The sequence below is a fragment of the Notolepis coatsorum genome (assembly GCF_963971535.1).
Source record: "Notolepis coatsorum genome assembly, chromosome: 5".
NCBI classification, from domain to species: domain Eukaryota; kingdom Metazoa; phylum Chordata; class Actinopteri; order Aulopiformes; family Paralepididae; genus Notolepis; species Notolepis coatsorum.
In genome coordinates this window covers 44,693,628-44,706,426 of record NC_140169.1, presented here as the reverse complement: position 1 = coordinate 44,706,426, position 12,799 = coordinate 44,693,628, and the positions used below count along the sequence as shown (strand labels likewise).

General features: G+C 45.9%; 1 protein-coding gene across 1 annotated transcript in view; it reads right to left on the bottom strand.

The window, feature by feature from the left end:
- me3 (malic enzyme 3, NADP(+)-dependent, mitochondrial) overlaps nt 1-12,799 on the bottom strand; it is a 120,602-nt gene that overhangs the window by 37,698 nt on the left and 70,105 nt on the right. The window contains exon 9 of the mRNA XM_084313869.1: nt 5,114-5,219. Within this exon, the coding sequence (XP_084169995.1) occupies nt 5,114-5,219 (106 nt within the window). The remainder of the gene's footprint in view (nt 1-5,113; nt 5,220-12,799) is intronic.

Sequence of the window (12,799 nt, the reverse complement as noted above, 5' to 3'; positions counted from 1 at the left end):
CTGTGGCGGTAACCAACCCAGGACGGGTAAAAATCAAACCATACCCACCTACACTTCCATGGGTGCGCGGTCTCCCCCTGGCGGGGGGGAGGACCTTATGGTACACAGACGTCCCAACCTTGACCCCGAGCCAGGTGGAGAAACTCGAGGGAAAGTGGGGCACGCAAATACTAGACTCTCTCCTCGATTGCCTATCTGATAACCTGGCAAAAACTGACGAGGTATGGAGGGGTCTTACCACCCTTGAAGTGGGAAAAAGAATGATGAGAGAAGCGGGTGAATTAGTCCCTATATGCCGAGAAGCACGGAATATGGGGGTCCCACGCCCATACTCGAATGGAACTCTGGGCCAGGAAGCCACCTGTCGTGTGAATTTCAGGAATTATTTGAGGAGGTATAGAGTGTACCCAGAACCCTCACAATACGACAGATACCACAGCAGGTGGGCAAAACGGCCCCTCAATGAATGGAAGGCCTATGCAGGAATAGGCCTCACGGATGAGGTCAACCTGGTGGCGGCATGCTGGCAGAAGGAGCCAGATACGGAAGAGACCAAGTTGACCCTGTTCATCCACCAACAGTTAGCTGCTCAGGTTTTGGGGTTCCAACTAAATGTGGGTAGGCATATAGACCCAAATTCCAGCACCCCATACCCCGGAGCATTGGTAGTGGCGGTGGGGAGCAATAACAAAGATCCCCCAAAAGAAAGCAAACCTAATCCAAACCTCAATCCCGATGGATCAGAAAAAGAGGATATATTGGAGTGGGTACACGATTGGAAAGAAAAGGATCCACAGCTACCATTCACTATGGTGAACATTAAAGAGAGACAATTAGGCGAAATCCTACTACCCCCACCTCTTATTCTCACTAGAAAGACCTCTAGTGGCTACATAATGAGGTGGGGTCTGGAACCAAGCTTCAGAGCGACGGGGGCCCAGCTCGGGGCCTACCCCGGAACTACTTATGGTAGATGGGGGAAACAGTATTGTACGCAGAATGATCAGAGTCTGTGTACAGAGAAGGATACTTATCCGCACCTACATGTGGAGGAAGCTACCTCAGCTATGGTAGACCTAGCTTCTACTAGGACCCTGACTAGGGGGAGATCCCGGGATGGGATTAACAGTACGTGGATCCATTGGGGCACTCTCCCTCTGGCTAAGGCTCAGGAGATAGGATGCGACCCTCGAAGAATGGTAGAAAGGTACTACATTGTGCGTAACCCTCCGCCGCAAGAACATGCATGGAGTAATATGCATTGGTTCGACTCTCCAACCTCACGGGACACCAGTGACCTAATGAGATGAAGGGCAGTTTCGGGGGAGGGTGGAACACTGTATTATGACTCAAAATTCCCCCGGCAGGTGAGCATCCCCTTGATAGTGGCTAACTGCTACCGCTCTTCTCCCACTGCGCGATGGGGAGCTAAACAGAATGAAGCCACATGGCAGGCAAAAAATTCAAAATGCGGACCCCTAGCAACGCTGTTTGAACACACCCTGGATAGAGGATTCCCCTACTATTGGCCACCGGAGGCATACCTGTTGAACCGATGGAATTTCATCAATACCCAGTACTGCAATAACAGACGGGGAAACAATCGACATCTGTTTAACACCTGTACGGGATGCAACAAGGCCCTGTTTGACTTTGTATCCCCATGGAAACCCATATCTGATTATTTGGAAACGGGAGGAAAGCTGAATCCAGAGTTTGGATGGACAACAAGAGGATTCTACCTGGATGGTGTTTTTCCCATTTCACATGCTAACAACATGACAAACGGGTCCTGTTCACAGGATCGAGCACCGCATGTGGACGAATGGAGCAAGAGGAGGGACATAACTCAATTTGCGATAGTACTGGGTACCATTATCGGGCGTGCAGCTGAAGATATAGGAGGGGCCGTGAAGGATGGAGTGGGTGATATTTGGAATTTTGCCACTTCCATGGTACAAACAGCCAGGGCGGTCATGATGGGGATTGTGAGGTGGGCCCTCCCCTGCATTTTGATAATAGGGGTCATTATTACAATAAATCTACTACGTCGTATGGGCCTCCTCTCCCGGTCAGGGAGGGCCGTAAATTATGCAAAAAAGAGAATGTGGCCTTCAACTATGACGGAGCCTCTTCTGAAATGAAGATAAAAGGGACCAGTGCTTTCTCTCGCACACTAGTCAGAGACGCTGGGACGCATAGACACCACAACAACTAACGGAGAATGGCGGTTAAGGAATATACCATCTCAGACGAACTTATGTTACATGGTGATAGCGTATTGAGTATTTTGGATCGTGACCCCCTTGTTTCTAGGAGAGCGACCCTCGTGTCATCATCACCAAGCCTGGTTTCACCAAAAATGCCTGACCAGGGCCAGACAGCAACTGCGATTACATCACCGGAGGATAAACTGTCTCTGGGCCTAGGAGTAACCTGGATGAAGAAAATAACGCTCCAGAGAGGAAAATGGGACGCTATAGACGACGGCCAACGATCTCAGTTATATGCAGGAAATGGAAGAATGATGACAAATGAAGAGCTTAAGTCCCCAGCCAGTTGGCCTGACATAGTGGGAATAAAACCAGGGAGAAGACCTTATTCTGACCCTTTCACCAGGATGCCGTTCGAGGACTTCTTCTACTTGGACGGTGCGTCAGAAGAGAGATCCAGTGTCGCCCATGTTCTGGTGGGAGGTAACTGGGCCGGTATCCTCCCGGCCTGGGTGAAGATCTACATGGTTACCCAAGAGGGTGACACAAATCTCGGCAAGACATGGGCGACCGTCAAGAGCTGGGGAAACAGCTGCGAATATTATAGGGTGGATTTGATCTTTTACCCTAAGATGAGCACGTCTAACATCAATGTTGCATCTGGATTCCGTTATGCGCGGAGGGATCCGAAGATTTATCCTGTCCTGCCCTCCACCGAGCACAGGAGTGTGGTCAGTCAAGAAGTCAGGGGAGGTGAAAAAGGTCAAAGCCTGCAAGACCCAAGATCCATGGCCTCTCGACCCGGGGGGTCAAGACAAGAAGTCCCCAGTACAAGTACCTCACCACCATCTACCAGAGGCTGGGCGGACTACGAGAGGCCAAAGAAAGCAAGAAAGTCATCAAAATATCCAACAACACCTTACCAATGACATAAAAATGTTGGTAAAAATATAATCAAAAAAAGCAAAAGCCCTGTTCTCTAAAAAAGAACAGTGATTTCTATTTCAAATTTTTTTTTTGTTGTTTATGTAACAATATAGCCCTATATACCTATTTTTCACATGTAATTATATGCTTCATTATTCAATTGATGATGGACAATGATCTCCCAGGATGGCAGAGTGGGTGTGAAGTGCCACAGAACAAGTGACACTTTTGGACAATGACATCCTGAGTCGTTCCTATATGACCAGTATAAATCTTTAAAATGAACTCTGGAAAGATAGCTCTATGATGGCTCTACTTATAAAAAATGGAACTGAGCCTTTAATGTCTCCATAGAAGGGGCCTGTTCTTCACAGTTTTTCACAGACAACAGGCAAAAGGGAGTCAACCTGCGGAATGTGGGCCTCAGCAGAGGAGAGAGAGCAGTAAAATGTTAACCCTTTCAGACGGGAAGGGAATTAAAGGTTGAGGGTTGAAAGCCAGGAGTCCGGAAACTATTGAGGAAATCTTAAAAGAAAAAACGATATAACAATTAAATGTTTAATGTGTACAGTAAAAGTTTTCATAAATGGCATGCTTATAATTGACTGTCAGTAGAGAATTATACTAAAAGAATGATGTGTAAAACTGTTTGTCTGGAGGGAACCTTTAAGAAATCTTGATAAGAAATCCTATGGAGGGCGGCCTCGTGCATGGTACCATGTCACGTGGTCACCACAGACAAAGCCGTTGTCTGTTTTGAAGGAATAAGGGACTTTCTGTTACTTAAAAACCACTAGGTAACTAGCAGTAACGTTAGTACAAAGAAGGAGGAGTTAATACGAATTATGTATTGTATTTTGGTTTGCTAAACAAACATGACAACCCTGTGACATCACTGTGTTTAGACCAATCGGAAATATGGTACAATGTCGATAAAAAGAGACGGTTGCTCATTCAAGAGCCAGACTTTTTTGAGAGATTTTGAGGAGATGACTGAAACCTGATATATTGTAAGCTGAAACTTGTGTACTTATAAAAATGAAACTGAGCCTTTAAATGTAATCTTCTACTGTTAAAAAATAAAAACAATCTTCTTTTGGAAACAACGTTTGCTTCTATTTTTCCTAAAAAGACGGGTAAGCATGGAGATGTATTTTTGCATTGTAACTTTACCAGTAATGTGCCTGATTTATGATGTAAAAAAGAACCTCATGAGTGTGGTTTTCCCCAGACGGAGTAGGAGGAGAAATAGGATTATTGCATTAAGGAGAAAGGTGGGTTCGGCAAGCCTGGTTTTATCAAGTAATGCCATACAGTAAACTCTACGGCGAACCGAGTAGATTAAAGTAGAATAAAGTAAATATACCCCGCAACTCCAATCAATCAACTGTATTACTGGAGGGGACGGGGGGTGCCTGTGTGTGAGCCGAGGTCTGCTGAGTTTAAGCCCTGAACTTTATAGACAAATTGAGTCCTAGACGTCCCACACTTCGCAGGACGCTGCTTGAAGCTGGGATTCGGACCAATGAGTTATGGGATAATCAATCTGACCTCGGTTTACGACCGGTGCTTAACACTCACCTATGATGGCAGTGAGCTTAACTCACCTATGATAACAGTGGGCTTAACTCACCTATGATAACAGTGGGCTTAACTCACCTATGATGGCAGTGGGCTTAACTCACCTATGATGGCAGTGGGCTTAACTCACCTATGATAACAGTGGGCTTAACACTCACCTATGATGGCAGTGAGCTTAACTCACCTATGATAACAGTGGGCTTAACTCACCTATGATAACAGTGGGCTTAACTCACCTATGACGGCAGTGGGCTTAACTCACCTATGATGGCAGTGGGCTTAACTCACCTATGATGGCAGTGGGCTTAACTCACCTATGATGGCAGTGGGCTTAACTCACCTATGATAACAGTGGGCTTAACTCACCTATGATGGCAGTGGGCTTAACTCACCTATGATGGCAGTGGGCTTGACGGTGCAGACCACCTCCTCCAGTGTCTTCAGGTGTGGGTGGTCCTGGGCGAACGCCTGCTTCTCATGGTTCAGATTGCCTCTTCCCTGGATGAGAGGAAATAAGAGTTTTATCAGATGATAATACAGTACAGTAGCACCATCTGGTGTGACCTAAATCCTGGTATCTGCAGGTTGCAACAAGTTCAATTTAATACTTTTTAATACCACTTAGAGCTACATTTAATAGCAATTTCTTGACCATGCTAGCAGAAAAAACTAACACATAGCGCACATGCAGCACCAATTTAAATTAGTCTCACCAGACTCACCAAGCTGTTCCATACAAGCTCTCACCAGACACACCAAGCTCTCACCAGACACACCAAGCTCTCACCAGACACACCAAGCTCTCACCAGACACACCAAGCTCTCACCAGACTCACCAAGCTCTCACCAGACTCACCAAGCTCTCACCAGACTCACCAAGCTCTCACCAGACTCACCAAGCTCTCACCAGACACACCAAGCTCTCACCAGACACACCAAGCTCTCACCAGACTCACCAAGCTCTCACCAGACTCACCAAGCTCTCACCAGACTCACCAAGCTCTCACCAGACTCACCAAGCTCTCACCAGACTCACCAAGCTCTCACCAGACTCACCAAGCTCTCACCAGACTCACCAAGCTCTCACCAGACTCACCAAGCTCTCACCAGACTCACCAAGCTCTCACCAGACTCACCAAGCTCTCACCAGACGCACAAAGCTCTCACCAAGCTCTCACCAGACGCACCAAGCTCTCACCAAGCTCTCACCAGACTCACCAAGCCTCACCAGACTCACCAAGCTCTCACCAGACTCACCAAGTTCTCACCAGACTCACCAAGCTCTCACCAGACACACCAAGCTCTCACCAGACACACCAAGTTCTCACCAGACTCACCAAGCTCTCACCAACATCTCACCAGACACACCAAGCTCTCACCAGACTCACCAAGCTCTCACCAGACACACCAAGCTCTCACCAGACACACCAAGCTCTCACCAGACACACCAAGCTCTCACCAGACACACCAAGTTCTCACCAGACACACCAAGCTCTCACCAGACTCACCAAGTTCTCACCAGACACACCAAGCTCTCACCAGACACACCAAGCTCTCACCAGACACACCAAGCTCTCACCAGACACACCAAGCTCTCACCAGACTCACCAAGCTCTCACCAGACACACCAAGCTCTCACCAGACACACCAAGCTCTCACCAGACTCACCAAGCTCTCACCAGACACACCAAGCTCTCACCAGACACACCAAGCTCTCACCAGACACACCAAGCTCTCACCAGACTCACCAAGCTCTCACCAGACTCACCAAGCTCTCACCAGACTCACCAAGCTCTCACCAGACACACCAAGCTCTCACCAAGCTCTCACCAGACACACCAAGCTCTCACCAGACACACCAAGCTCTCACCAAGCTCTCACCAGACTCACCAAGCTCTCACCAGACACACCAAGCTCTCACCAGACTCACCAAGCTCTCACCAGACACACCAAGCTCTCACCAGACACACCAAGCTCTCACCAGACACACCAAGCTCTCACCAGACTCACCAAGCTCTCACCAGACACACCAAGCTCTCACCAGACACACCAAGCTCTCACCAGACACACCAAGCTCTCACCAGACACACCAAGCTCTCACCAGACACACCAAGCTCTCACCAAGCTCTCACCAGACACACCAAGCTCTCACCAGACACACCAAGCTCTCACCAAGCTCTCACCAAGCTCTCACCAGACACACCAAGCTCTCACCAGACACACCAAGCTCTCACCAGACTCACCAAGCTCTCACCAGACTCACCAAGCTCTCACCAGACTCACCAAGCTCTCACCAGACACACCAAGCTCTCACCAGACTCACCAAGCTCTCACCAGACTCACCAAGCTCTCACCAGACTCACCAAGCTCTCACCAGACTCACCAAGCTCTCACCAGACTCACCAAGCTCTCACCAGACTCACCAAGCTCTCACCAGACTCACCAAGCTCTCACCAGACTCACCAAGCTCTCACCAGACACACCAAGCTCTCACCAGACTCACCAAGCTCTCACCAGACTCACCAAGCTCTCACCAGACTCACCAAGCTCTCACCAGACTCACCAAGCTCTCACCAGACTCACCAAGCTCTCACCAGACACACCAAGCTCTCACCAGACTCACCAAGCTCTCACCAGACTCACCAAGCTCTCACCAGACTCACCAAGCTCTCACCAGACTCACCAAGCTCTCACCAGACTCACCAAGCTCTCACCAGACACACCAAGCTCTCACCAGACACACCAAGCTCTCACCAGACTCACCAAGCTCTCACCAGACTCACCAAGCTCTCACCAGACACACCAAGCTCTCACCAAGCTCTCACCACCAGACACACCAAGCTCTCACCAGACACACCAAGCTCTCACCAGACACACCAAGCTCTCACCAGACACACCAAGCTCTCACCAGACGCACCAAGCTCTCACCAGACACACCAAGCTCTCACCAGACTCACCAAGCTCTCACCAGACTCACCAAGCTCTCACCAGACTCACCAAGCTCTCACCAGACTCACCAAGCTCTCACCAGACTCACCAAGCTCTCACCAGACACACCAAGCTCTCACCAGACTCACCAAGCTCTCACCAGACTCACCAAGCTCTCACCAGACACACCAAGCTCTCACCAAGCTCTCACCACCAGACACACCAAGCTCTCACCAGACACACCAAGCTCTCACCAGACACACCAACCTCTCACCAGACACACCAAGCTCTCACCAGACACACCAAGCTCTCACCAGACTCACCAAGCTCTCACAACAGGAAAGAAATATTTATAATTATTATTATATATTTATAATAATAATAATTATTATTAAATAGAATCATTTTCTATAGGCTTGCTGTGGTAGTCAGTGATACTGGTGTCATTCTGTGTTCAGGCATCCACTGAGTAAATTAATTGCCTACTGCCCCCTTAACAACTTATGCAATGCAGCCATTTGCTTGTTAAGTTTCAGTTTCACTTGTAGAGAGGATTTAACTTCACGTGAAGCCGAGACTGAAGAAGACTAGAGAACAGATGACATGTTACACGACAATGGCAGAGGATTTATCAATATTTTGGATTTAAACACCGTAGCAGTTCAACTGGAGAGGAGCTCAGATGATCAGTCCGGAAAGGTATGTATTGCTTCTTTTTTTTTCTCCGATCAGCTGTGAGAGAAAGTCCGTGGGAGAAAGTTCATGTGTGTGTTGGAACTTGGTGTGTGTCTTTCCATTGGTTAACATTATTGGGCAAACAAGAAAACTAAAGTAAACTGTAAAATTGTAATGACCCTGCTGTGTTACAAACATATAATTCATTCATGGTTTTGTTTTAGGGACACCTAGGCTCTACTAGACTAGTAAACGGGAGGGGAGGAGGGGAGAAGCGGCCCAGTGCAGTGTCAGTGCGCGTTGTTAATTTGTTCTGTCCGCTTGTCATCATGCCTTCAACGTTTTATTCATCATCTAAATTTGGCAATACAAGCTTAATATTCAACGTTAAAGATCAATGTAAGCCAGTGTAAAGTAAAGTAAAGATATTGAGCATAGATTTGTAAAATGTGCAACCCTAGTTCCACCTAGTGGTATGAGATGTATTCTTCGTATGGCTGCGCGTGCCGCACCGTGACGTCCGTACCGTAAATTCGCGGGATGAATACACGTACCGTTACACCCCTAAGGCCTTACATTACCTTATTATGGCCAAGTCACACATCTATGGATCGGGCCAAATCTCCTCTTTCGAATGGCAGTGTTAAATCTGGATTTAGTATCACCAGGCGCCAGTAACAGGGCAGCAAAGACCGTGAATAAAATCTACTGTAGGTACAGTTACTTATATATATATATTTTTTTTTTACTGCTGCCCCTGTGCCTATGCAAATGCCCCCGCGTGCCTATGCAGGCACGCGTGCCTAAGGTTGCCTACCCATGCTCTAAAGATAGACATTTAGACTAGAGGCAGGCTATATGCTATAAAGAGTAGACTACTATTAAAAAAAAAATAAATAAAATGCATTCCATTTTTTTGCTGTTAATACTGCGTGGTATGAAATATTACGCAAATTTGTGCGGTAAGGAAAATATCAATACCGCGGCAGCTCTACATTTGATGTAAGCAAACTGATGCCAGACTCAGCATTCATGCATTGGGCTGAATAGCTAGATGAAGCACATCCTGCCTGGTCTTTGTTCCAACACACATCAGAAACGCCAGCTCCATACACATTTTTAAAGGAAAATTAAAAACGTACCTATACAGTCTAGCTTACAAATAGTTATGGCTTGGAAAAACCTGATGGATCCATGAGGCTAGGATAAGCCTTGTGGACCCAACTTTTTAGATGAAGGAACGGGTACATACGCACACAATACACGACCACTGATGGATCCGTAAGGCTTGGAAAAGTCTTGTGGACCCAACTCTTTAGATGAGGGAACGGGTACATACGCACACAATACGCGGCCACTGATGGATCCATGGGGCTTGGATAAGTCCTGTGGACCCAACTCTGGCCACTGACCACATGAGGGAACGGGTACATACGCACACAATACACGGCCACTGATGGATCCATGGGACTTGGAAAAGTCCTGTGGACCCAACTCTGACCACTGATAAAAACGTAACTACACTAGCGTTATAAGAGCTAAACATTGCTACCTACCGTACAAGTGCATTGGTTTAGTGCACTTCCGGTTGCTACTGAGCGGACATGTTTGTGCGGACCTGTTCTCCCAAACTGGTAAGCAAATGACTGTTTTCATTTTTACGTTATTTTCATTTTTACGTTATTATTATTATTATTATTATTATTATTATTATTATTATTATTATTATTATTATTATTATTATTATTATTATTATTATTATTATTATTATCATTATTATTATTATTTTTTTTAAACATTGATCTTAACTGATCACGGTGACTTTATTGCTTTTTTCGTTATATATGCCTATATTTGTGTACAGCACTTTGAGCTACATGACATGTATGAAAGGTGCTTTATAAATACTTACTTACTTTGTTAGAACTCAACTTGTTATGATGTCCGTCATAAAACCATAAAGCAGACAGAAATGCGGGAACGTTTTGATTATATTTAAAAGGCGTTGACATTGAATCTAAATCTATAGTTTATTATCCGTGGCCGTCAGATAGACTCATTGGTTGCTCGTAATGTAGGATAGACCGGTCTATCAAGAGAGAGAGAGATAGACCGGTCTATTAAAAATAATTAATGAACAGGAACAATTCAAATAAATAACGTTAGTGTTGTGATTTGTGTGTGCTAATTTAAGGCAGTCAATGAGTTGTGCTCTCTCTCTCTCTATAGACCGGTCTATCTCTCTCTCGATAGACTCATTGTTTGCCTGAATACTTTCGAGAACAAATGTTTGTTTCCGCGTCTCTGATTGGCCACGCGCGTTTCTGGTCATGTGACATGTGCGCCAATCGTGGGACCACAAGTTTCTACACTGGTTAAGCTTAGGCGCTCTTTCGAAGTTGGTTAAGGTTAGAGTTTGTCTTAGAGCAGGGCGATAGAACGCCTGCCCTGATTCCAAACTCTAACCTTAGCCAACTGCGAAAGAGTCGCCTAAGCTTAACCAGTGATAAACTAGGCGTTAGGTAGTTTGCAGGCTGTTAGACCCAGAAATAGGCGCAGAACTTGCTGTCCCACGATTGGCGCACATGTCACATGACCTGGCCAATCAGAGCGCAAAACTCGCACGCGGAAACAAACATTTGTTGTCGAAAGTATACACGTGTATATGATAGACCGGTCTATCCTACATTACGCTTGTGACGGAGACAGACTTTCAACCTTCATTTGGGAAAAATAAATAATATGTTTAATAATAAGTAAGACAACAAATCCGTTTAACACTTTGACTGCCGGGAGCCGTCTTTAGACGTCTTTGCTGGCCATGCTAAAGTTGCCGGGGGACGCTGTACGTCGTCTTTATATCAATATTTCAAAAATCTGCGATCGGATTCATAATGTCCCTCCGCTGGCCTGAGATCCACCAGCAGGACCCACTGAGCTCTCTGGCGGTTCAGGAGCGCCATCTGGTGGCCGATCGGCGCAAGCACTTAACAGGAAACGCATTAGAGGTTTTGCTAGACGTCCGTATTGCTTCCGGCCACTCGGTACATGTCCCGTGACTCTAGCTCGTCACTCTACATAGCGATCGATTGCCAATAACTCGATAAACAACATGATTTGGACGTATATACCATTATACAAGCTGGAGATGGACCGGGTAATAATATATCCCATAATGATAAAATTTCTACTCGACGATGATCGCCCAACGGCGCGCGGAGACTGGGGTGAGTTTCAGCGTGTAACGTTACCGTCTTCGATAATAACTGATATTATCAACATTTGACCCACATTAGATGATTGGTATAACGCTGCCCACGGAATTATAAACGCCCCCTCGCCCATCCGGTCAACATCAGATGACGTGTAGTAACTTCTAGAAGTACGTCTAGTTGGAATTTTTTATATCGCGCTGATTGCCATCAAACTGTATTTCATCATCAATATAATGCATTTGGGGCTATATATCACGTTCTGGAGAAAGCTGCAGAAAGAGATGAAAACATACTTATACATTAGACCATACTTTACTATGAATATGTGAATGAAAAAGTTTAACGTTGCTACACAATGAACAATACATATAGGACTTTGAATGGGCCCTAATAATGGCAATGTAGCAATAGAATTTAAAAATGTATAGCCCTGCAAAGAAGGGGACTTTCTCCATAGACAAATAGCGCTGGCAATCTATGGTATATCATTAATTTAACCTTAGGCAACCAAAGTGTTAACGAATTCCATATAAATCTATAGTTTATTATCCGTGGCCGTCAGATAGACGGCCAGTGTCAACACACACACACACACACGTTAGGGCTCGCAGTCACGCACACACATTTCCACTCTCTAGACGAGCGCCCTTTTCGACCGTGTGACATTGTTCAGAAAGTTCGGTGCGCTTGACAAATTGCAATGTGAATGCAGACCGAACCAAATGAAGAATGCAACAATGTTGCAACTTCACCCCCCGTATCGCACAGAGTCCACCAAAACTATATGTGAAAGCGCCCTAAGAAGTCCGGTCCAGATTTTCCTTCTCGGGCATGCAGTATCCTTATAACACTTTGACTGGGGAGACTCGGAGCAGCGTGGATTATGTGTTTTGGACATATAACGTTGGATCAACAAACACGATCAATATTTGGAATGGCGATCAGGAATTGGATTAATCTTTTTGCAGGACATCAGATGTGAGGTAAGGACTTTATGTTACGAATCTTGGGTTAATCAGATGTTCCTTTCTCCGCCATCGGAGAGTGTGTGTGTGTGCGAGGTTCGCGCCGACCAAAGTACGGAAAAGCGATTTTTCAGACCCCGCTTCTGTTCGCCCATGATGACACATAATATCGATAATCTAGCGTTTATTTGAAAACTATTAATAAATCAAGCGAAAAATGGCACGATTTCTAACGAAATACATTGAAGCTCGATTTGCTGGAGTTTATTGAGATGAGACAGAAATATATTCATTC